The sequence below is a fragment of the Apis cerana genome, linkage group LG2 (genome assembly GCF_029169275.1).
Source record: "Apis cerana isolate GH-2021 linkage group LG2, AcerK_1.0, whole genome shotgun sequence".
Taxonomy (NCBI): domain Eukaryota; kingdom Metazoa; phylum Arthropoda; class Insecta; order Hymenoptera; family Apidae; genus Apis; species Apis cerana.
In genome coordinates, this window is record NC_083853.1 from 1,017,512 (window position 1) to 1,040,102 (window position 22,591).

The window sequence follows — 22,591 nt, forward strand, 5'->3', positions numbered from 1 at the left end:
AACAAAAATATTAGTTAAGGTTTATTTATTAAGATATGAGTAATTAAAGTTTGTATTGAATAAAGTAAGATGGAGATAGATAGCTTGATTTAAACTTAGTAAACTCTGAGAGCAAACTTAAATTAATCATAAATTTGTCTCCTAGAATTAAATATCCAAAAGAATTGCACAAATATATATATTAATCTTCTTAATTGCATGTAATTAAGAAATAGATGAATAGATGAAAATGAAATCAAATAATTTTATCTGGCAGAGAATGTACTAAAAAAATAATTTAATTAATTAATTTATAATTTAATTTAGTTAAATTTGAATAAAAAATTAAATAATTTTTATATTTTTTTATTTAAAAACAATAAATTCAAAAATGAAAATTTTTACTTTTAACGATTTCAAAGTTTATTTATTAGTTATATTAGTTATATATATATATATATATATATATAATAACCGAGTTAAAAATTTATAAATATGATAGAAAATCACACTAATTTACTTTAAATGTTCAATATAATATATATTATCCAAAAAATAAAAGCATAACTTATGATTGTTTTTTCTTTTAAAAAGCATTATCGAATATCATAAATTGAAAATAGTTAGATAGTAACTAAACTAAAACAATTTGACGAATGAAATAAATAATAAAAAAAATACTATAAAAATTTTTAAGCTGAAAATTAAATAATACAGATTTAAATAAATATAGCTTAAATAAACAGCTATGTAATTTATTCTATTATAAATCTATTTTGTCACGAAATATTCACTGATAACATGTTAATTTTTGAAATTTTTTTATATTGATCAATACATTATTTCAAAAAACTCATCTATGTTACATTTTAATTATAGTCAACTTCTAATTTTTTCTATTCTAGATTTTTTCTATTTTTAAAAATAAAAAAAATATATAAATTTGATTAATGATATTAAGAATAATACAGTGACAGTTTTGAAGATTCAAGATATCTCAAAAAATTATTTCCAAAATTGTTTTGAAGGATAGATAAAACACTATTCTAAATACTTTGAAAATGATTATAATGATTCGGAAAATTTTAATAATAATTTATACAATAATTTTAGTATATAATATATAATATAATGATAATAATATAAATATAATATAATGATTTTGCGAATTAAATTGTTAAATCTCGTAGGTATATGTTATATATAATATATAATATATAATATAAGTAATTGTAATATTTTTAGTTAATATGTCTTTTTATTTTTATAGTTGCATTATCTACTATTAGAAAATAATCAAATTTGATTGCCAATCTCCAAGTACTTTTTATCGGAATTTCTATTTCATTATATATTTTTAAAATACACATTATTATGTTATTATCTCACGAAATTTAAAACATTTTAGTATTTTTTTATATATAAAATATAATTATTATTTTAATTTAAATAATTAAACAAATAAAAGTATTTGATATATATTTATTTTCAATGATTTAATGTTATATTATGATTATTGTAAAAATTAATTTTTATAATATTTTAAATTGAATTAAAAAACAAATAAATATATATTGATTGATTTGCCATAGAATAATTCTTTTAATGCATAAAGAATGATAAAATTATAAATCTTTTTATATATATGTTAACATTAATACCAATATTATTGCTTATATGTTATGGAATTCTATTAAATATTTTCCTAATTTTTATTAAATAATTATAATAAAAAATAAATAATTTCTATAGTTATTTGCATGTATAACTTGCATGTATAACTTTGATTAAAAATAATTTATATATTATTTATATATTATTTATATATTATATAATATAATCGTTTAATTAATCCTTGCAATTAATATATAGTTAGGAATTAATAGTTGGGAATAAAACTGAAATTAAAGATATTGCGAAATAAAATTGTATCTTGCTATATTGCTACAATTATAAAAAAGAATAAGAAATTATTCTTCTTTTTTAAAGCAAAGCAATTATTGGTAAAGCAAAAGCATTAGCAATTATTAATAAGTCGTTTTATCTTTACTTTGTCCATCTTAGGATTATTTGTGTAATAACACTCTAGTAATTTCATTTGATCGATAAGCACATTGAGAAGAGTTTAGTACACAATGAGCATTCGACTGTGCAACTACGTTAAAGAGATTCGTCTATGCCCAAGATATATTTTATTTGAATTATGACTATTTTGATATTATTTGAGAAATAATTTAATATTTTTTGGTATTTGTAATTAAAACAAAAATAATTAATTAAAGTGACAAAAAAAGAATTTTTACTTTGTAATTATATATTGTTTAATAAATTTTAATTTTCTTTTCGAATTTTTATTGAATCTTCGAGAATATTTCTTATATAAATTTGATGAATTTAAATTTGTAAATCATTTTTTAAAATCGATAATTTTTGAAAAATCATTTTAAAATAATGTAATTTTTCTATTTTGGATATTATGCTTTTATAGTAATAATTATTTTCTTAACATAAATTGATTTTGTGAACTCTTACAGAAATGATATATTTAAATAATTATTATATTATAAATATCAAAATATATTTAAATAACAATTAAAACAATAAACATTTGAATATATTTAAATAATAATCAAAGATGCCCAAGATATTTTATTCATCTTTGCTGATATTTTTCAAATTATTTAAAAAATTAAGAAAAAAATCTAACATCATGCGATAGACTTTTTTTTTTTTATCAAGGAAACTATCAAATCAATTTGATCAAAAAATTGCTTTAATAGCGAAATAAACAAAATATGCGGTGGTGATAATGATGTTTCTTATGTTGTTTAGCATAATGAAATGTCAAAGCGACCATCATTAAATATTATTATTGCCATCATATGTTTTGTTAAACTTTGCTTCTACATTGAAATCTCTATATTTATTTTTGAAAAACGGATGAATATAGAAAATTTCTCTTTAAGAAATAATGAAAAAAGAAACAATATTGAATGAGGTAAATGAATAAATAAAAATTTAAATTGAAATTTATTTTTATTGAAAAGCTGCAATGATAAAAAATGAGTCAAGTAATAAGAAATTTTTGAACAAAAATTTTTTTATCAAAAAAATGTAACGAATATTGGATTTATATATATAAATGTTTATGATCTAATAATTCTTTAATTATTTATAATTATTACTGTAAAAACATAAAAAAATTCAAGATTAAAATATTGTTTTTTTAAATTGATTTTTTCAAAAACTATGTATTTTGGAAAATAATTATTTGTAAATGCATATTTAGCATCTATTTATTAAAATCTATAAGAAATATTTTTGAAAATTAAGACAAAATTAAATATATATTGAATATTATTATTATTATATCAATATTAAATAAAGAACTATTTTGGTGTTTTTCATAGCACATTTATATATTATTATGATTACAGCAATATTAACATTTTATCTCAATTATTTGAATAAAAATTGAAAATTTTATCGATAATTTCGAAAATTATGATCAATCGTCCATTGGAATATAGTTTGCGTATATTTGGTATTTGGCCAGATTCTCCGTATCCAAAACTGAAAATTATTACTTGGATAATAATATTGCCAACATTTCTAGTATTTCAATATTGGTATTGTATTACTCATATTAAATTAGGTTTAATTGACCTATTAGATGGATTAAGTCTTACTTTATCAAATACACTTGTTTTCATCAAATTAATTGTTATTTGGTTTCACAAACGGTAAGAATATTATAATGTTATTTATAATATAATTTTTTTTATTATTAAATAAAGAATTAGAATGAAAATATTTTAAATATTATTGAAATTATGTTAAATGGATTTTAAATAATCAATTTATACTCAAATTATAGTCGAATTAAATTTCTTTCATTTCTTTTTTTCTTACTTTTTCCTTTTTTTCTTCCATTTTTAGAATTTAATATTATATTCTATTTATATATATACATATGCGCGTGCGCTAATCATAGATAATCCATCATTAAATTAAATCTTTTTTTTTGCAAAAAAATAAATTTTATGAAAATTAATTCTCATTCATTTTTTTATTTATATTTCTGTAGATTGAATCGGAAATGCGTATCTCTAAAATATTTTTTTTAAAAATATAATATTTTATATCTGAAATGTTAATGCAATATTTTCTTTTATAAAAGTAAATTAAATCAGTTTTTATTTTATATATTTGAATTATATGTATATTATATACATATTATTTATATTTATATTTATTCTTTTTAGAATTTAATATCGAAAAAATTAATATAAATTCAATCTATTTTACTGTTTTTTTTATAAAATTAAAAAAATTTTGCTGATTTAGCATTATTTTCAATTTTCAGATATATATATCTATAATTATAATTAATATTATAAAATATTGTGCTTATTAAAAAAAAATATCGTTTTAGAGATTTAATTGAATATCTATATATTTATAATATTTATATAAAAAATTAGAAATTATTGAAACTTATGAAAAAAAAATTAGAAAATTAATAAATTAATTTCATTTGTATCTAATATATAATATGTTGAATAAATTGTATTTTTTTTTAAATTGATATAACTTTTATATTTGAATTATTATTTGAAATTGAAGAAAAAATAGAAAACAGAAAATTGCCATTAAAGTTATTGATTGTCATTGATCTATTTGCATTTACACGAAATTAAATTTATCTCGAATTTTTTAATTATTAAATTATTAATTTTATTAATTTTATTAATTTTATGAATATAAATCAAATTTTATGCGTATAAGTTAAATTTTTTAAAAATGAAATATTAATTAAAATTATTTCTAAGATATAAATGTGGCAATATAATATTTAATAAAATTGAATTTTTAAAAAATATTTTTTATATTCATTTTAAAGAAAATATTATTTTTGAACAGAACATTTTATGAAATTCTGATGTCTATGAAGGAAGATTTGAATAATAATTATTCTGCTATTGAAAATAAACGAATAATAATGGATAAATCCATGTTATCTTCCCGTATTTCAAATTTCTTAATCAGTTATTTCGCGATTACATTTTTCCTATATTCAGGAGTTGCTTTAGTAATATTTGATGAAGATCAAGGGAAGTTTTTAGTTAGAATGGAATTTCCATTTATATCCACAATTTCTCCACGTTATGAAATTATTCTGATTACACAATTTATATTTGAATCATTTATAGTTTATGGTGCGGCTACATCAATAGCATTAATTGCAGCATTAGTAAGTAATTTTTTTTAATCATATATGTTTTAAAGAAGTTATTATTTTAACAAAATTTAATATTGTATTTAAATATTTAAATATTTAAATGATTATTTGACGATATTTGACAATATTTCACAATAATTAACTATTTATATATTTAATTTTTAAGAATTTTAAAAGCTATTTTCCTTTTCTAATTTAAATTTCATGACATATTACATTGTATGTCAAAACATTCTATACTAATAATTGCTTTTAAAAGTATTTCATAATTGATGATGATAAATTTTTTATTATTTTTTTCAAACATACTATTATAATTTTTTAAAGCAATATTTAAATACGCTTATTTTTCATTTTTTTTTTAATTTGAAATAACATTTTTTAAGATTTTTGATATATTTAAGAAAGAAATTAATTCTAATTATAACATCACAATCACAAATATTTTTAACTTTTAAATTAACTAATATTTATATTACAATTTCTGGATTTATTGTTTATGAAAATAATTAAAAATGAAATTAGAAATTTGTAAATTACATATAAAACAAATATAAAACTTTTTAAACTTTTTAAAAATTAAAAAATTTAAAAAAATATTTGTAATTCCGCTATCAATAAAAAATTAATATAATTACTATTTAGATATTACTTAAATTATAAATTAATATAAAGATAAGAGACAAATAAATATGATCAAATATAAATAATTATGTAATAAAACATTATTATATTTTATTATTACATTATTATATTATTATATTTAAGAAAAATAAATATCTTATTTTATTATTACATTATTATATATTACATTATTATATTATTATATTTAAGAAAAATAAGTATTATTTAAGTTTGCTGTTTTTGTAAATAAAACTTCAAAAATAATATATTGATGATTTATTGGTATATATACATAATAAAAACTTTATCTATTTTTCCTATATATTAAAAAATCCTCTATAAAGATACTTTGATATGATATTTATATTTTATATTTTTATTTCATTTTTAATATCTGTTAATAAATTTTGATAGAAAAATATAATTTGATATTAAATAAAAAAACATTAAATATAAAAACAAAAAATAAATATAATAAGAATTATTATACAGAATTAAGATATTTATGTATATATATATGTAAATCATTTATAGTTAGTTAAAAATTTTAAATGAATAAATAATCTATTTTTACTTCTTATTACATATATAAATACACTCATAAAATATAATATTTTTAATGTTTGGATATTTTTCATTTGGAAAATTTGCTTTTTTTAGATACTATATGTTGGTAGTCAAATTGACTTATTTTGTCAAAACTTAACTTTTTATAGTTACGAGAAAAGAGAATCGCAAAATGTAATTAAGGATATTATTGTGAGACATCAAAAAATTATAAAACTTTCAAAAAATATTGAAACAATCTTTACTTATATATCCCTATGTCAATTTGTATCAAATATGTTGGTAATTTGCTTTATAAGTTTCGTTCTGACAGTCGTGAGTATTCAAAAATTATTATGTATTTAATAGATAATTATAAAATAAAAATAAAATAGAAACTGATTCATTTTTTTTACTTACAACAGTCTTTGCATACGGAACAAACAATTGTATTAATAATGAAATGTCTTCCCTATTACATTGCTGTTAATTGCGAAGCATTTATTCTGTGTTATACTGGAGAATATATTACTTCTAAGGTGAAAAAAAAATATATATAAATATGTAAAATAAAATAATAAAAAATATAATGTTTCACTAATATCTTTTTTTGTAGAGTGAAAATATTAATAAAGCTATATATAATTTTCTTTGGTACAATTTAAAATCTCGAGATGTTCGTATCATATTACTGATAATTTTACGATCACAAAAACAATTAACGCTTACAGCCGGAAAATTTATTTGTCTTTCTCTAGAGGCATTTGCTAACGTAAGAGAATTAAATTTATTATCGAATAAATAAATAATAATATAATAAATTAAGTGTATTCTATTTTTTAACATTTTTATATATATGTTTTTAATTTATTTTGTATAATTTTTCATTTTTTATTTTTTATATAATTACGATTAATATAAATTTTTAGATGTTAAAAGCTTCTGCTTCATATGTATCTGTTCTATATGCAAGATATTGAGTTTTTAAGCAATCATTTTATATGTTGTGGATTTTTCATTAAAATATGGATAATTTTGATGAAATATGTAGTAAAATGTATTAAATTTAATTATTTGTAATTATATAAATAAGATAAATTAGAAAATTTGAATGCAATAATGTAATATTATATTATTTTTCAATTCTCCTGTTATATTATTTTTTATTCCTCCAATTTTAGTGATTTGAAAAATAATAGAATGACTAATGAAAAGAATAAAGTAATATATATATATTGAATGTTAATATATTCACAGGATATTTTTGGCGGTATTCTAGATATTAAAAAAAAGCTTAAAAATTAATATATAAAAATATCGTTTTATTTATTACGTTATAAAAAAGATCTATTAGATGAAGCGAGGCGGAAATAAATGATTTAATAGAAATAAGTTCACTTTATTTTTGTTTTGTATTTAACGCAAATTTCAACGCAAATTTCATTATTATTGCTTGTAACATAATAAAAAAGCATTAACCAACATTTTTTTATATTAACTTTCATGGGATATTTTTAAAAATATCCCACGAATATGTTATATTAAAATAGTAGCCTCAAGATGAAGTAATAAAATATAAATATTTATAAATAAGAATTCTGATGATTTTTTAAAGAGTTATAAAATATAAAAATGTAAATGGATTTTTATGAAAAATATTTCAAATTTATAAAATATAATAAAAATATATTATCAATTATAATCATATTATATATATTATATGTTATATACATATATATTATATATTATATTCTATAAAACACAAAATTATTTACATCTTTGTTAATAATACAATTTTAATTATTTAATATTATATAATATCAAATAATATATAGGTATGATTAATATATTCATGGAAACATTTTGAAAGATTGATAGAGATCATAAGGAAACTACAAGATAAATATAAAAATTAAATAGAAAAATGTTGGTTGAGGTTTATATATATTATATATAAAATTGAAAGTTGTATTAGATGAAGTGAAGCATGAAACAATTGTATTTTATATCAAATGTCATGTTATTTTCCCACAATTAAAATCTTATATTTGTATAAAATATGCAAATTTTGTTTTATTTATATTTATTTATTTATTTAAATCAATTTTATTATCTACATTATGATTAATTCTTATTTATTTATTATTAATAATTTATTACTATTAATATAATATTATTATTAATTATATTATTATTATTTTATATTAACTCATTACACATTTATTATTTTTTAATAAATATAAAAAAAATATATTATTAATATATAATGTAATTTTTTAAATAAACAAATTTCTTAAATTAAAATTTTCAATATTTTTTCTTAAAAATTCATAATATATTTTTATCTAATATTTATAAAATAATAATTTTTATATTTCAAATTGATTTATATTTTAAATATATATAACTATAATGATTTTAAAAAATATTCTGTAAAATATAATAACTAAATATTAAAAATAATTAATTAATTAATTAAAAAAAATATTTCTCAATATATTTTATATTACATGTTCAAAAAAATTTTTATCAATTTAAACAAGTCAGTCTAGATATCTCTTGTTTTGAATGATTTTTAATGTTATTATTAATAATTAATATACAGCTTTATAATGTTAATGTATATAACTTCATAATGTTCTAATTTTTTCAAAAATTAATAACAACAATACATACAACATTTTTACAAATATAATGTAAATATAAGGTAGTTTTAATTAATTTTTATTAATTATTTTTACTACTTGTTTATTTTCATTTTTGATACATAGAAGACGAAGAGGAATGTAACAAACAATTATATTTTGTTGATATATTTAAAAATAATTATATTAAAAATTGTTTAAACTTTACTTTTATGAAATCGTATCTTTGAACTCTATTGGATAAAATATATAAAAACAAATTTCTTTGACTATAAGAAGTTGAAGATATTTTGAATGTATGTATAAATATATACAGAATGTAATTATCCTTTTATTATAATTATAAATAGAAAAGATCTTTGCTATAGTCATAATTATGATAATAAGTTTTATCTGTATATTTTACTACTATTTGTGTAATAATAGGTAATTTCATTTGATTGGTAAGAATATTGAAGTGTTTAGTATACAATAGATATTCGATTATACAACTTGCAGAAAAATATATCAGAAAGATTAATATAGAAAAGATTTTATTGAAAATCGTGATTATAGTGATACTATTCAAAAAACTATTTAAGAAAAATTTTGATCAAAATCAATATATATATATATATAAATCGATATATCGATGTATCAATACATGGAATATTAATAAATCTACTTTGAAATTAGATCCGAAATTCTTAGAAATTTTTGAGTAATGAGATATTACAATCCAATTTGATTTAAGAAAAAAAATTTCGATTTGACATTTTTGGATTTTCACATACTTTTAATGATTGTGATTATTATTTGATTTTATAAGCAGTAACTAATAAGACATGTATATATAATACATGTATATATTATTTAATATAATTTCTTTTTATCAATGTAGATACTATACTGACTAATGTGGATTTTCACTTCTTATATCAAATATCAACATTTTTTTAAAATAATAAATAAATGTATCATTTTACATTAATTTACGTTAATATGATAAAAAAATGAAAATCAATATTGGTTACTATTGGATAATTTTCCTTATCGCAATATCGAAATTAGATTAAAATTAGAAAAACTTTTAATCAAAATTTTCTATAAATGAGTTAAAGCAATAGAAAACAATGTAAGTATAATATATATGTAATAAAAAATTAAAATAATAAAAAATTAAAATAATAAAAAATGATTTCTTGAGTGGAAAAAGATGTGAATGAAAAAAGTTATAAGTATTAATATAAATATGATTAGATAATAAAATTTGAGATATTATGATTTTTTCATTTTATAATATTACTTTTAATTAATTTCTTTTCTTTTTTAACTATAAAAATGCATATTATTCTTAAAAAATACAATATGATATCTTGGTTTTTTTTTCCTTTAAAGTTAAGGCTTTTTTATATTATAAGTAATTGAAGTTCGTGTTAGGTGAAATGAGACAAGAATATGTGTAATATGTGATAGAAGTATAGTGAAAATAGAATAGTTTCATTCTATTTTCATCTTATTTTGTATAATGTCAATTTCAATTATTGCTTGTAATATAATAAATAAATCTTAACTAATATTTTTGTATACCAATATTTGTATTTGTTTTGGATTCTATAATCGACTCTTTAAATGTTTCACGAATATAATTCGAATTAATATTTTATATAATTAAAATTTCTTATATTAGATCATAATTTTGTGACAAAAATTTCAGAAATTATAGAAAAGAAAAAAAAATGTTATAAAACAATATTAGATATTAAAAGATTTATTTAAATCTTCTAAAACTTCAAATTTTTATATTTCTATTAAAATAAAAAAAAAAGATTTTCTTGATTTTGATTTTTTAATTGATAATTTCATAAATACAAAAAATATAAATATAAATATTTATTTTTATTTTTATTAATATATTTTTTTTATAATTTTAATCTACTATATTTTTAAACAAAAAAACTTAATGAATTTATAAAATTCACAAAATATAAAATTTTTAAAATTAGTTATTAAAAATTAATAATAATATTGAAAATTTTAAAAATATTAGAAATTGCAAAAAAGAAGTCAATGAAAAAAAAAATAAAAATTTAATAGCAATATGTTTATTTTTAAATAAAAAATATACAAACTTTTATTTATATTAGATTAATAACCTTCACATAGAATTTAAACAAAATTCTGAATATATATATTGAAAGTATAATGTTTAAATAAATAAATTTAACTATTCGAATATATTTTTTATTATTTATTTTTTTTCTAAATCTATAAAAATGAATTGAAAATTCATAGCTTTCATTTTAATTTTTTATTTCAAATGATAAACATATATATGCTAAAATGAATGGACGTTTATTATATGCTTATATGATTTTCATTTTAATTCCTCAAAAAATTATAAATATTTAATATAATTATTAATATAGTAATTTAATATAGTAATTTAAGATATTAATGTATCAAAATATTATTTTGAAACAGAATGTTTCATGAAATTATAATGACCATGTTTGATGTTTGAAGATTGAAATAATATTAATTATACTTGAAAATAAATATTGAAAATAAATGAATAATGACAGATAAAGCTAGATTATCTTTCTGCATTTCAAGTTTTTTAATTGATTATTACATGGGTTTTTTTTAGATATATAATGCCATATATATATAATTGGAAAATTTCAGAAGGATCAAGTTATATCGAATTCCAAAAAAATTTTTAATCAAAATGAAATTCCCATTTGAAGTCATAATTTCTTCATTTTATAAAATTTGTATGTCTTTCTTTGGAAGCATTTACCAATGTAAGATTGTTTATTGTAAATTTTATTAAATATTATCGATTATTTTTTATTTACATGTTTCATGTATGCTTTTATTTTTCATATAATTAAGATATATTAAAATTTTTAGATGTTAAAAGCTTTTGCTTCATATATATTTGTTTTATATGCAATGATATGAATTTTTAAAAAATTCTGTTAGAAACTATAAATATAAATATGGAATATGAACAATTTTAATGAAAATAAAATATATAATGATAAAAATTATTACATTTTATTTATAGATATATGCAAATATTGAAGAATAAGAAAGATTTGGATATTGGCAAAGTTTAATCTTTTTTGTTTCAGTATTTTAATCTTTTATTATATAAAAATACAAGATATTTATAAAAATATAGAGAACATCTTTGAAAAATTGATTTTAGATATCAAAATAAATATAAAACTTAATAAGAATATCAATAATTTTTCAAATGAATAATTTTATATTAGATATCATTAATTTTATATTAAATTATATAGAATGATTCAATAATTTTATTCGCCTTGAATATTTTCACTATTTGTAACAACATGAAAAAATTTTATATATAATTTTGTTTAAAGAAAGACATATAATTAAGTAAGTATTTATATAAATAGATGCATTTCAATATCATCTGCATTTTTTTGATTATAATAATCAATTTTTGCATGTAATTTTTTTATGAATATGAATATCCTAATTTGAGTCCAATTCAAGAAGTTAGTATCAAGATCAAATCTATTTAAAGAAAATCTATTTATAAAATGATTTTTTTTTATCTTACAGGAGATGTTCGAAATATTAGTATTTGTGATGATGCAAGTTTTTTGAATAATCATACACATATTTTACTATTTCTAAGTTTATTCCAGTACATATTATACTAATTTTTTAAATCATTAAATAATCGATAAACAATGTTGTTGTATATAACATAATGTTAGCACATTATGTCAAAAATAAGAAGTTTAAATGAGTTTTATTTAAATCTATACAAAAATCGAGAAAGATAATTTGTGACTAAGTCGATTTTTTTTATTTAATACCATTAGATTTCTTTTCATGAAAAAATCTCAAAAAATATAAATTATACAGGAAAACATGAAAAAGCGAATTGCAATATCTGCTGGAATAAACTTAAAGACAATAAAACATGCATATGATTCAATAATTCAAAAATTATAATTTTGAATCATCATAAATAGTCAATATTTTGAACATTTATAATTATTTTATAGAGATTTAAAGAAAATCATTTTGTTAAGCTCTTTGAATTGGTTATTAAAGCCAGTTAATTTCGTTTTATTTTTCCATTTATCCATATATCCATTTATAATTATTAATAACTAAAAAACAAAATCTATTAACTAACTAAAAAATAAAAAATGCAATTATTCTTATTCTTGATTTTTGTCTTATTTCATTTTAAAAAATTAAAATTTTTAATATTTTTTTTTAATATTTTTAATATTTGCAATTATACAGTTTTTATTTATAAAATGAAAAAATGCAAGTTTGCAGACAAGAAAGATTAATTGTTTTATGCGTTAATCGGAAAATAACTATGTATTAACTTGAATGATTTATGTTTATTAGATGATATTGGGAAAAATCGCATATGCATGATTGTTCTTGGCGTAAGTGTATTTAGGGCTTCATATAAAAAAAATCTTTATGATTATTTCGAAATTTTATAATTTCTATAATCATAGTTTGGATAGTTATAAAATTTATTTAGTATTTAAATTCTTTTCTTGTAATTCTTTTTCTTTTAATTTCATTGTATTCATAACTTATAAAGTATTATTTTTTGATTTTTTATTGATTTATCTAAGTAATAAAAAAAATAATTTAATAATATAACATTGATAACAGATATATGTTTGGATTTTCTTAATTAAAGAAATTATTTAATTTATAATTAATATATATTATATGTATATTATATTATATCATGAAATTGAAAATATTTGATTTTTTAATATGTATTCTTCAAATAAAGAATGATCTTATAAATTCTTTAATTTAATTTTAATGAGATTCTTTATAAATGTTAAACGTGAATGAATAAATAGATTAATGGAATTTATATATAATAGTTTAAAGCGAATTTATATTTTTTCATTTTGAATGCTTTCTCATCTTTTCATCGCGGATGATTGATTCATGATAAATATCACAGATAAAAGAAATATTTCTACTTATGCAATAACTATATTTAATAATAATAATATATTAATTCAAAATATATAAAAAATATATATCATTAATTCAAAATAATAATACATTAGTTTCAAAATGTCAGCTAATGAAATATGAATGTTTGAATCGAGTTAAGGCAAATTTAGATTTCTCTTTTGAATATATAAAAAATGTGTACAAAACTGTTACTTAAACAGTTGTTTATTCGTTATTTCAAACAAGTTTAGATCTGTTATTATTGTTTCATTATGAATCTATCTTATTCGTCAAAAAAAATAACTGATAAAAACTGATTCTATTTTATTCACTAATTACTTTGGATGTTTATTTTGGGTGAATTTAGATGAAAAAAATCTTTGTATTTTTCGCTATGAATGAATAATCCAAAATGCATCTAAAATGAGAAGTTTAAATTCGTTTTTATAATAAAGAAAAAGATGATCAGATTTAATTCGAAGAATTGATTTATATCTGCATAAAAAAATTATTAATGAATTGTTGATTAATTTTTATTAATTTAATCGACATAACATTAAAATAAATAAATTTGTATATGTGCGTGAAATGAAAATTTTTATAGAAATAATTATAATTAAAAAATTATAACAATTCTCTAGAAAATATTTTATGTTGTTCAATATATATTAAAATTTTTAATTTTAAAAATCGAAGAATATTTTCTTCGATAAAACTTCAATTTTAAATTTTAATAATAGTTAATAATAATAAATTTTAATATTTAATATTAAAATTAAATATATATTTAATATTTAATATTTAACATTAAAATTGAATTAATTTATTTGCAATATTTTTTTAAATTCAAATCTTCTTAAATTAAAATAAATAAATTATTAAGAACAATATATTATTGCATTTAAATTTTATAATATTTTCAGCTATTTTATAATTTAGTTCGATATTATTTTATAATTTAATTACATTATTTTTTTATTTTTATTATTTCAATATTATGTATTATGAAAGATATTGTATTATGAAAAATCTTTGATAAAAATATTTTATCATTTTAATTAGATTAATAAATTAGATTAATTGTTAGAATTATTAAAAATCTGTATAATGATGTTTTATTTCATATTTCATCTTATATTTTTTACTTCAATTATTTAAGAAATGTAAATAAACTAATATTAAAATTAAATGATTTTTATAAATCTTTACATTTTATTTTTTTATTTACAAATATTTTAAAAAATTAATATGAAATAATTTGTCTTTTATAAATCTTCAATATTTAAATGATAATAGAATATGAATTTATTTTAATGTAATGGATAATTTTGTGACATATAAAATTTGTTAAAAAAGTAAGTATTAAATAAATATATTTTATAGTGAAATAAATATATTGAATCACAATCAGAATATATTTATAATTTTATTTCTTTTTTTCAAGAAAATAAGTGTATGTTTGTCTTTACCTTTATCTGTCTTCACTGGGAAATCTATCTGCATTTTTAATATAAATAGTTCGTAATAATGTTTGGAAAAATCAATGTAAAGGAAACTCTCCTGTACTCTTTGCATTTTTTTTTTGTTCATTCAGTAATCGCTGATATTAGTAGTACATTGAGCATTAGTTTCTTTATAATACAGTAGAGGTAATTACGTTCGATCAATAAACATTTCTAAAGATTGTTTTAGTTGTACATGTTTTAAAAGTTTTATCTTTATCTCCATTATGCTAGTTTTCAGTATGCAGTGATCGCTCGACTGTGATTTGTTACAATATTCTGGAGGATATTTTGATATATATCGGTAACTATACATATTTTTTTTTGTATTAAAAACTTTGAAAAATGAATAATTTTTATTCATTTTACGTATGATACAACTTAGCAATAATATAATTATTTAAATAAAATTTAATTTTCTTTTTTCAAATACTTACATTTATTTTTAAATATATATATTAAATTTTTTAATAAAAAAAACTGTACATATAAAAAATTATTTTTTATTTTGAATATATTTTTAAAGGATATTTTTTTTTGCTTTTGCTGTAGGATAATGTTATAAGAAATTTTCTTAAAATTTCTTAGTATAATAAAAAAATTATTATTATTATTTCAATTCTATTAATTTATTTTGATTAATTGAGATAAAAATGTTAATTATTTATTTTATAATTTTTATTTAAAAAGAAAAATGAATTCATTATTTGTTATTTGTAAGAATTTCAAGATTGAAAATTGTTGTATATTTTTAACTTCTATTAATAGTAGTAATAGAAATTTTAATAAAATAAATAAATAAAAGAAATTATAATAAATTTCTATATTTTAATTTCTACAATAAAATATTGATTCTCATGTATTATTAGTAATAAAATTTATATTATTTAGATTATTTACATTTATTAATTAAAATTTAATAATTTACAAAATTTTCATGATTTTTCGAATCATTTAGAAGATTCTACGTTTTTTTTTTGATTATTATTATATTTTTATTATTATGATTTATATAATAAATATGATTTTAAAAAATTTAATGAATTATTAATCTAATAACAAATCTAATGAAAATTATTCTCAACTTCTTTAGATTAAAATTTAATAATATGCAAATCAATTAAAATTAAATATTATTTACTATAAACAGATGTCTAATACATTATACAGTATGCAATACATAAAATAAATATTTCTTTTTATTTATATATTGTTTAATACAATTTTTATTCTTTATAATTCAATTTCAATAAGAAATTTATATTTATTATATTATGTTTAATATATTATCTTTAATATATTATAATTATAATTTAATATATTTAATGTATTATATATATATTATATATTATATTTATATATAAATTTATATTTTATATTTTATTTATAATTTATTATATATTTTTTAATTTTTTTCTATTTTTTATTATATTTTTATTACATGTAATTAATTTATTTACTAAACTAATAATCTTTATTCAAATTCATAATATAGATAATATTTATATTCTAACGAAATATTAATGGCAATAAAGAGTATTATTAATCGTCCAGTTGAAATAAGTCTTCGTTTGATTGGTGCCTGGCCAAATTCTTCATGTCAAATTTTAAAATATATCATGTGGACAACTGTGATGTCAATATTTTTGATATTTCAATACTCATATTGCATTATCCATATTAAAACGGCCACTTTAATAGATATATTGGATTGTTTAAGCATTACTTGTTCAAATACTCTTCTCCTTCTGAAATTTATTATCATTTGGTTCCATAAACGGTAAGATGTATTTTAATTAGTTATTTAGTCTTTTTATTATTAAATAATTCTGAAAGTTCGATTTCGAGTTGTTCAAATTTATGAAATGTAAATTTACTAAAATTGAATATCCTTTTTTTTTAAATAATTTTTTTAAATAAATAATGTTAAATAAATATATTTGTCAATGTGTTATAAAAATTACATTCTGCATGAAATATGTATCCCATTAATTGTCATTAAGCTTGTCACGTAATTATAATTAATTCTATAGAAATTTTTTAATTAAAAAGTTGCTTGATTTTCAGAAGCAAAACATAACATAAAATCTCTTTTAGAATAGAAAAATATGTATTTATTTTAAATATTATTAATTAATTGATTTTGAAAACAATTCTATTACATTATTACTTACTTATATTATCAATTCTATTAATTATAATACCATCATTATTTATTTCGACTGTTACCTATAAATCATATAGAAATATTAAAATTTTTTTTCTGTTTAATAAAGAATAATATTTATGAAATATTTTTGAAAAATCTATTATATAAATCAAAACAAATACAAAAATTGATATATTTAAAATAAAATTATCCACATTTATTTATTAAATTATATTTATTAATTATATATTATAAATATATATTTATTAATTAAAAGAATAAGATGACATTGTAAATCGAACATTCATTTTGTTGCAAACTTTAATAAATATGTTTATAATTTAATAAATAAATCGTAATTAATATTTGATATAAATTTTTATACTAATCTCTAGAATAATCCATAAAAATATTCCACAAATACTTTTTAACATTAATTTTTAAATACACATTATAAATATACAAATATTTTAATTTAAATTTTTTTCGTGCTATTTCTTATATATTAAGTTTTTATCAGAGATAAAATAAATAAAATGGAAATTATTAAGTCATTAATAATTATTAAAAAATTTACTTTACATAAAAATTTGATTTCGATGTACCTCTGTTCTTTAAATCTTTTTTGTGTGAGAAAAAAAATCAATAAAATACAACTTCAATATTGTTGATGCAATTTTTATAATATACGATATGTAAAATCTATTATGTATTATTGTTCAAAAAAGTATGGTTTTATTTAAAGATTAATAGCTCTTTTCTTAAAAATTATCTCAGAAAGTTACGTGAATTAAATTTTATTTTAGAAATTAAATTTCAAATCGTAGAAAGTTATGGAATGACTTGATAATAATAAATCTATATCAGTTTCTAAATTTATATAATTTATTTTATTTATTAGTAAATTTTGCTTAGTATCAAATTTTCAATATATAATAAAAATATTTTCTATTTATAATCTTTTAACATTATGTTTATTATTATAAGTATAATAATTTTATATATATAATAATTTTATTTAATCATATTTAAATAATATAAAAATATAAAAAAATATTTATTGCCAAAAATTAAAAAACAAATTAATTGTCTATAAATTTTTTTATATTTTTCTGAGATCAATAATTTGGAATTAAAAGTAATACAGAGAAACAACTATGAGTCTATTAATAAACGATATGTAAATTTCATCAATTTTGTAATCTCAGTAAAATAGTAGATGATTCTTGATTTGATGATTGCAAATTAATCAAACGCAAAATTCTTAAATAAATTTACATGATTTTTTTGATTAATTTCATATTATAAAAAAAATGATATTTCAATTGATATTTTAATATAGTCTTACAAATATTCAATTGGATTTAAATCTAAGAACTGACTTATCCAATTAATTATATCTACATACATTATATTCACATTATTCACAAAGAAATTTTAATTTAGATATTTTGAAATATTATTGAATAATCACTCTGTTAATATTTTTTTGTTAGACAATGATAGATAAAAAGCAATATATGATTTTGCAAGATATTATATAAGTTTTTTTTTAATTTTAAAATCAAAAGTTATTGATTTCAAAGAATAAAAAATATAAAAAAATTGGTTTATCTTTTTAATATCTTATTAATAAATGTATATATTTTGATAATGTATTTGTATAATAAACAAATAATTCAAGTTTATAATTCAGTTCCATAGATAAATATTTATAATTATATATATGCATATATGAAAACTATATGACTAGGGATATTATTTTACACAGAGTTCTTTTTGAAAGTTTGATCATAATTGCCGAAGACTGGGATAATTGTAAATTTGAATGGAATATGGAAATAATGATGCAGAAAGCTATTTTATCCTATCGCATTGCAAAGCTTATGCTTGTAATATTTATATGCAGTATCTTTATGTATGCAGTGTCTACGTTTTTTGGTCCTGATATTGGAGCATCACGTTCTGATCAGAAAAAATTTTTATTAAAGATGGAATTTCCTTTCGAAGCAACAGTTTCACCACTATATGAGATTATTGTAACGATTCAACTTATCATGCAATTTATGTTTGCCACAATGGCTGGAATGTTTATGACAATTATTGCAACTTTTGTGAGTATTGTGAATTTTTTCAACATTAGGAAATAATCATACAATTTTTTATTTCATCCAAATAAATTTGCAAAATAACATCCAAAAATAATAAGACAAAAATGGAATAATATTTGTTTCTAAATGCATTAAATTCAACTTGAACATAATATGTTCATTTTAAGTATTAATCCATTTTATACATGCCATTATTTTTGTATCAGAAATATAAAAAAGTTTTAAAAATTGAATATGATTATGTGATAATAAGTATTGATCTTGGGATAATCTTGAATTGTTTTTGAAAATTATATTTAAATTTTTAAATGAAATCCTATATTTTTTATTAAATATTCTTATGGTCAATATTAAGACATTTTCAAAATACTATTTATGCATATATTTTTCTTAAGTTTATTAAATTATTAATTTTAAAGTTTACATATCGCCGCGCCAATATTATTTTTATTGAATTGGATATGGACATAATATTAATCATTGAAATCAGATTTTTTGTCATGATTTTTTTTCTATAAGAATACATATAACAAATAGTTTTTTATATTCTGCTTCAAAATACAATGGTATTATATTAAAGAATACTAGTGCATGTGGAAAAATAATATCTGAAATTTTAAAAAAGATGAAAACTAATTTCGCACATTACAGAGATGTTATTTTAATAATGGAGGATAAGTTAAAAGATATAAATCTTTCTTTTTTTTCTCTTCTTTTCTTTCTCTCACATACACAAAACTTTAGAATTATTAGAATTTTTTTAGAATTATTATTTAAATTTTATATAATTATATAAGATCGAAATTAATTTTTTAGTTTTTTTTAACAGATAGAAATGTATAAAATTATGCTATAACAGCATGATATTATAATAATATTATTATAATAGTAAATATTATAATATAATAATTATTTATTTTTCATATATTTTGCATAAGATTTTTATAAAATTATATTATATAAAATTTATATAAAATTTGCGAGCAGTGTACATTGAATAAATATTAATATCATGCTGGCAGCACATAGTAATTAAAATTCCAACTTTCAAAATTGAAGTTAATAATTCAACAACAATTTAAGAAAAATATATGCATAAATATATTTTAATAACGTCAATATAAAGGATATATGTTCAAGGATATATAGTAAAAAATAAAACGATTCTATTTAAAATTTAAATATAACTTTCATAGAATTATTATCAAAGTTATCTCAAGGTCAAATATGTATCATCACAATATCAATATATCAATACATTTGAAATATTTTCTTATATTTTTAATATTTATAATAATAATAGCAAATATATATAACAAATATAGAATTCTATTTTCATAGTTTTTTAATCGTTATAAAGGAAAAAATTCTCTTCACAAGTTTATTATAACATTTTATTGTAAAACGAATTGAAATAAATTTATTCATATATATTCATATTTATTCATATAAATTGAATTTGTGAAATTCAAAATGAAATTTTTTTTCTGTTCTCTATTTTATTTCTTAATATAAAAAGATTAGAAAAAATTAATTTAAATGCGAAAAAATATTGTATAACAGTCTAAATTCATTTAAAAAGTTTTATCTTTTAATTTTCACTTTCATTTAAAAGATTTTATCTTTTAAAATGAATTTAAATTATTATACAATATTTTGTTTTGAAGTTACAATAGTTCAAATATTGACAGTTTAATTTTGAGGATATATATATATTACATAATAATAATAATTTAAAATAAAATTTAAAACTATATTTTATTATTTTTAGGTACTCCATGTGGCTAGTCAACTCGACATAATCTGTGATAGATTATCAGAGATTTTAGACGCACATAAAGAACAAGAATTACGTATAAGAATCATAAAAAAGCTTATAGCAAAACATCAAAGAACTTTAAATTTATCTGAAAATATCGAAAATATATTTACATTTATCTCTTTATCACAGTTTTTTTTTAATATTTTAGTGATCTGTTTTGTGAACTTTATTCTTGTAACCGTAAGTAAACTTAATAATCATTATATTACATATTAAATATCTTTAAAATTTATATTTATTTATTTTATATCATATATTTTGTTTAATATGTATAATCGATTATCCACACATTATATAAATTATTAATAGTAATTAATAATTTAATATATATATAATAATATATATAATATATATTCAATTTTTAACATTTTAGTCAATAGGCACTGAGCAAGCACCTACAGTAATATCAAAATGTTTTCCTTACTACGTAGCTCTTAATTTTGAGGCACTTATACTTTGTTATACGGGTGAATATCTTAGTTCCAAAGTAAGACATTTATAAATATTAAAATAAAACTTTTCAATGTTTTGTATGATATAAACTTTGTCCATTTATTATTTTTTAGAATTTTATTTTCTTCTTTACAGAGTGAGAATATAAATTGGATTGCGTACAATTCTAATTGGTATGAATTAAGTATTTATGAAATTCGTGTTCTTTTATTATTAACAATGCGTTCTCAAAAACCTCTGACTCTTACAATTGGGAAATATATGAAACTTTCTTTAGAAACATTTGCTAATGTAAGAATTTCGTTATGTTTTTTTTAAGAAATTAAAGCAAATTATAATTACTAACTAAAATTTAAAGATAAAAAATTTTTATTTTTTTTATTAATAAATATGAATATTTTTTTAAAAATAATTTTTAGACAAATAATCATTTATTATTTCATATGATACATGAAATAATTGATATTTATTTTTATACAATATATTTTATTTTATAGATGTTGAAAATTTCTGCTTCATATGCTTCGGTATTATATGCATTGGA

The 22,591-nt window shown here is 16.9% G+C and overlaps 2 protein-coding genes across 2 annotated transcripts; both read left to right on the forward strand.

The window, feature by feature from the left end:
* Positions 1 to 3,225: 3,225 nt before the first annotated feature.
* LOC107999605 (odorant receptor 85b-like) lies at positions 3,226 to 8,413 on the forward strand. Its single transcript, XM_062071976.1, has 6 exons — positions 3,226 to 3,722; positions 4,067 to 4,082; positions 4,862 to 5,233; positions 6,506 to 6,727; positions 6,817 to 6,930; positions 7,008 to 8,413. The coding sequence occupies exons 1-6, from the start codon at positions 3,484 to 3,486 to the stop codon at positions 7,194 to 7,196; spliced, it is 1,152 nt and encodes a 383-aa protein (XP_061927960.1). The 5' UTR covers positions 3,226 to 3,483; the 3' UTR covers positions 7,197 to 8,413.
* Positions 8,414 to 15,549: 7,136 nt separating this feature from the next.
* On the forward strand, positions 15,550 to 22,373 carry LOC107999604 (putative odorant receptor 92a). Its single transcript, XM_062072024.1, has 6 exons — positions 15,550 to 15,816; positions 17,008 to 17,292; positions 19,433 to 19,775; positions 21,544 to 21,774; positions 21,968 to 22,081; positions 22,183 to 22,373. Exons 2-6 carry the CDS (start codon positions 17,036 to 17,038, stop codon positions 22,363 to 22,365), a joined length of 1,128 nt encoding a protein of 375 aa, XP_061928008.1. The 5' UTR covers positions 15,550 to 15,816; positions 17,008 to 17,035; the 3' UTR covers positions 22,366 to 22,373.
* The last annotated feature ends 218 nt before the right edge of the window (positions 22,374 to 22,591 follow it).

Bases quoted from the DNA above. Each gene is read 5' to 3' on its own strand.
- LOC107999604 (XM_062072024.1), top strand. From the start codon at position 17,036: ATGGCAATAAAGAGTATTATTAATCGTCCAGTTGAAATAAGTCTTCGT. The intron at 19,776-21,543 runs GTGAGTATTGTG...TATTATTTTTAG, and splicing joins TGACAATTATTGCAACTTTT to GTACTCCATGTGGCTAGTCA. The intron at 21,775-21,967 runs GTAAGTAAACTT...TTAACATTTTAG, and splicing joins TGAACTTTATTCTTGTAACC to TCAATAGGCACTGAGCAAGC.
- LOC107999605 (XM_062071976.1), top strand. From the start codon at position 3,484: ATGATCAATCGTCCATTGGAATATAGTTTGCGTATATTTGGTATTTGG. The intron at 6,728-6,816 runs GTGAGTATTCAA...TACTTACAACAG, and splicing joins TAAGTTTCGTTCTGACAGTC to TCTTTGCATACGGAACAAAC. The intron at 6,931-7,007 runs GTGAAAAAAAAA...CTTTTTTTGTAG, and splicing joins GAGAATATATTACTTCTAAG to AGTGAAAATATTAATAAAGC.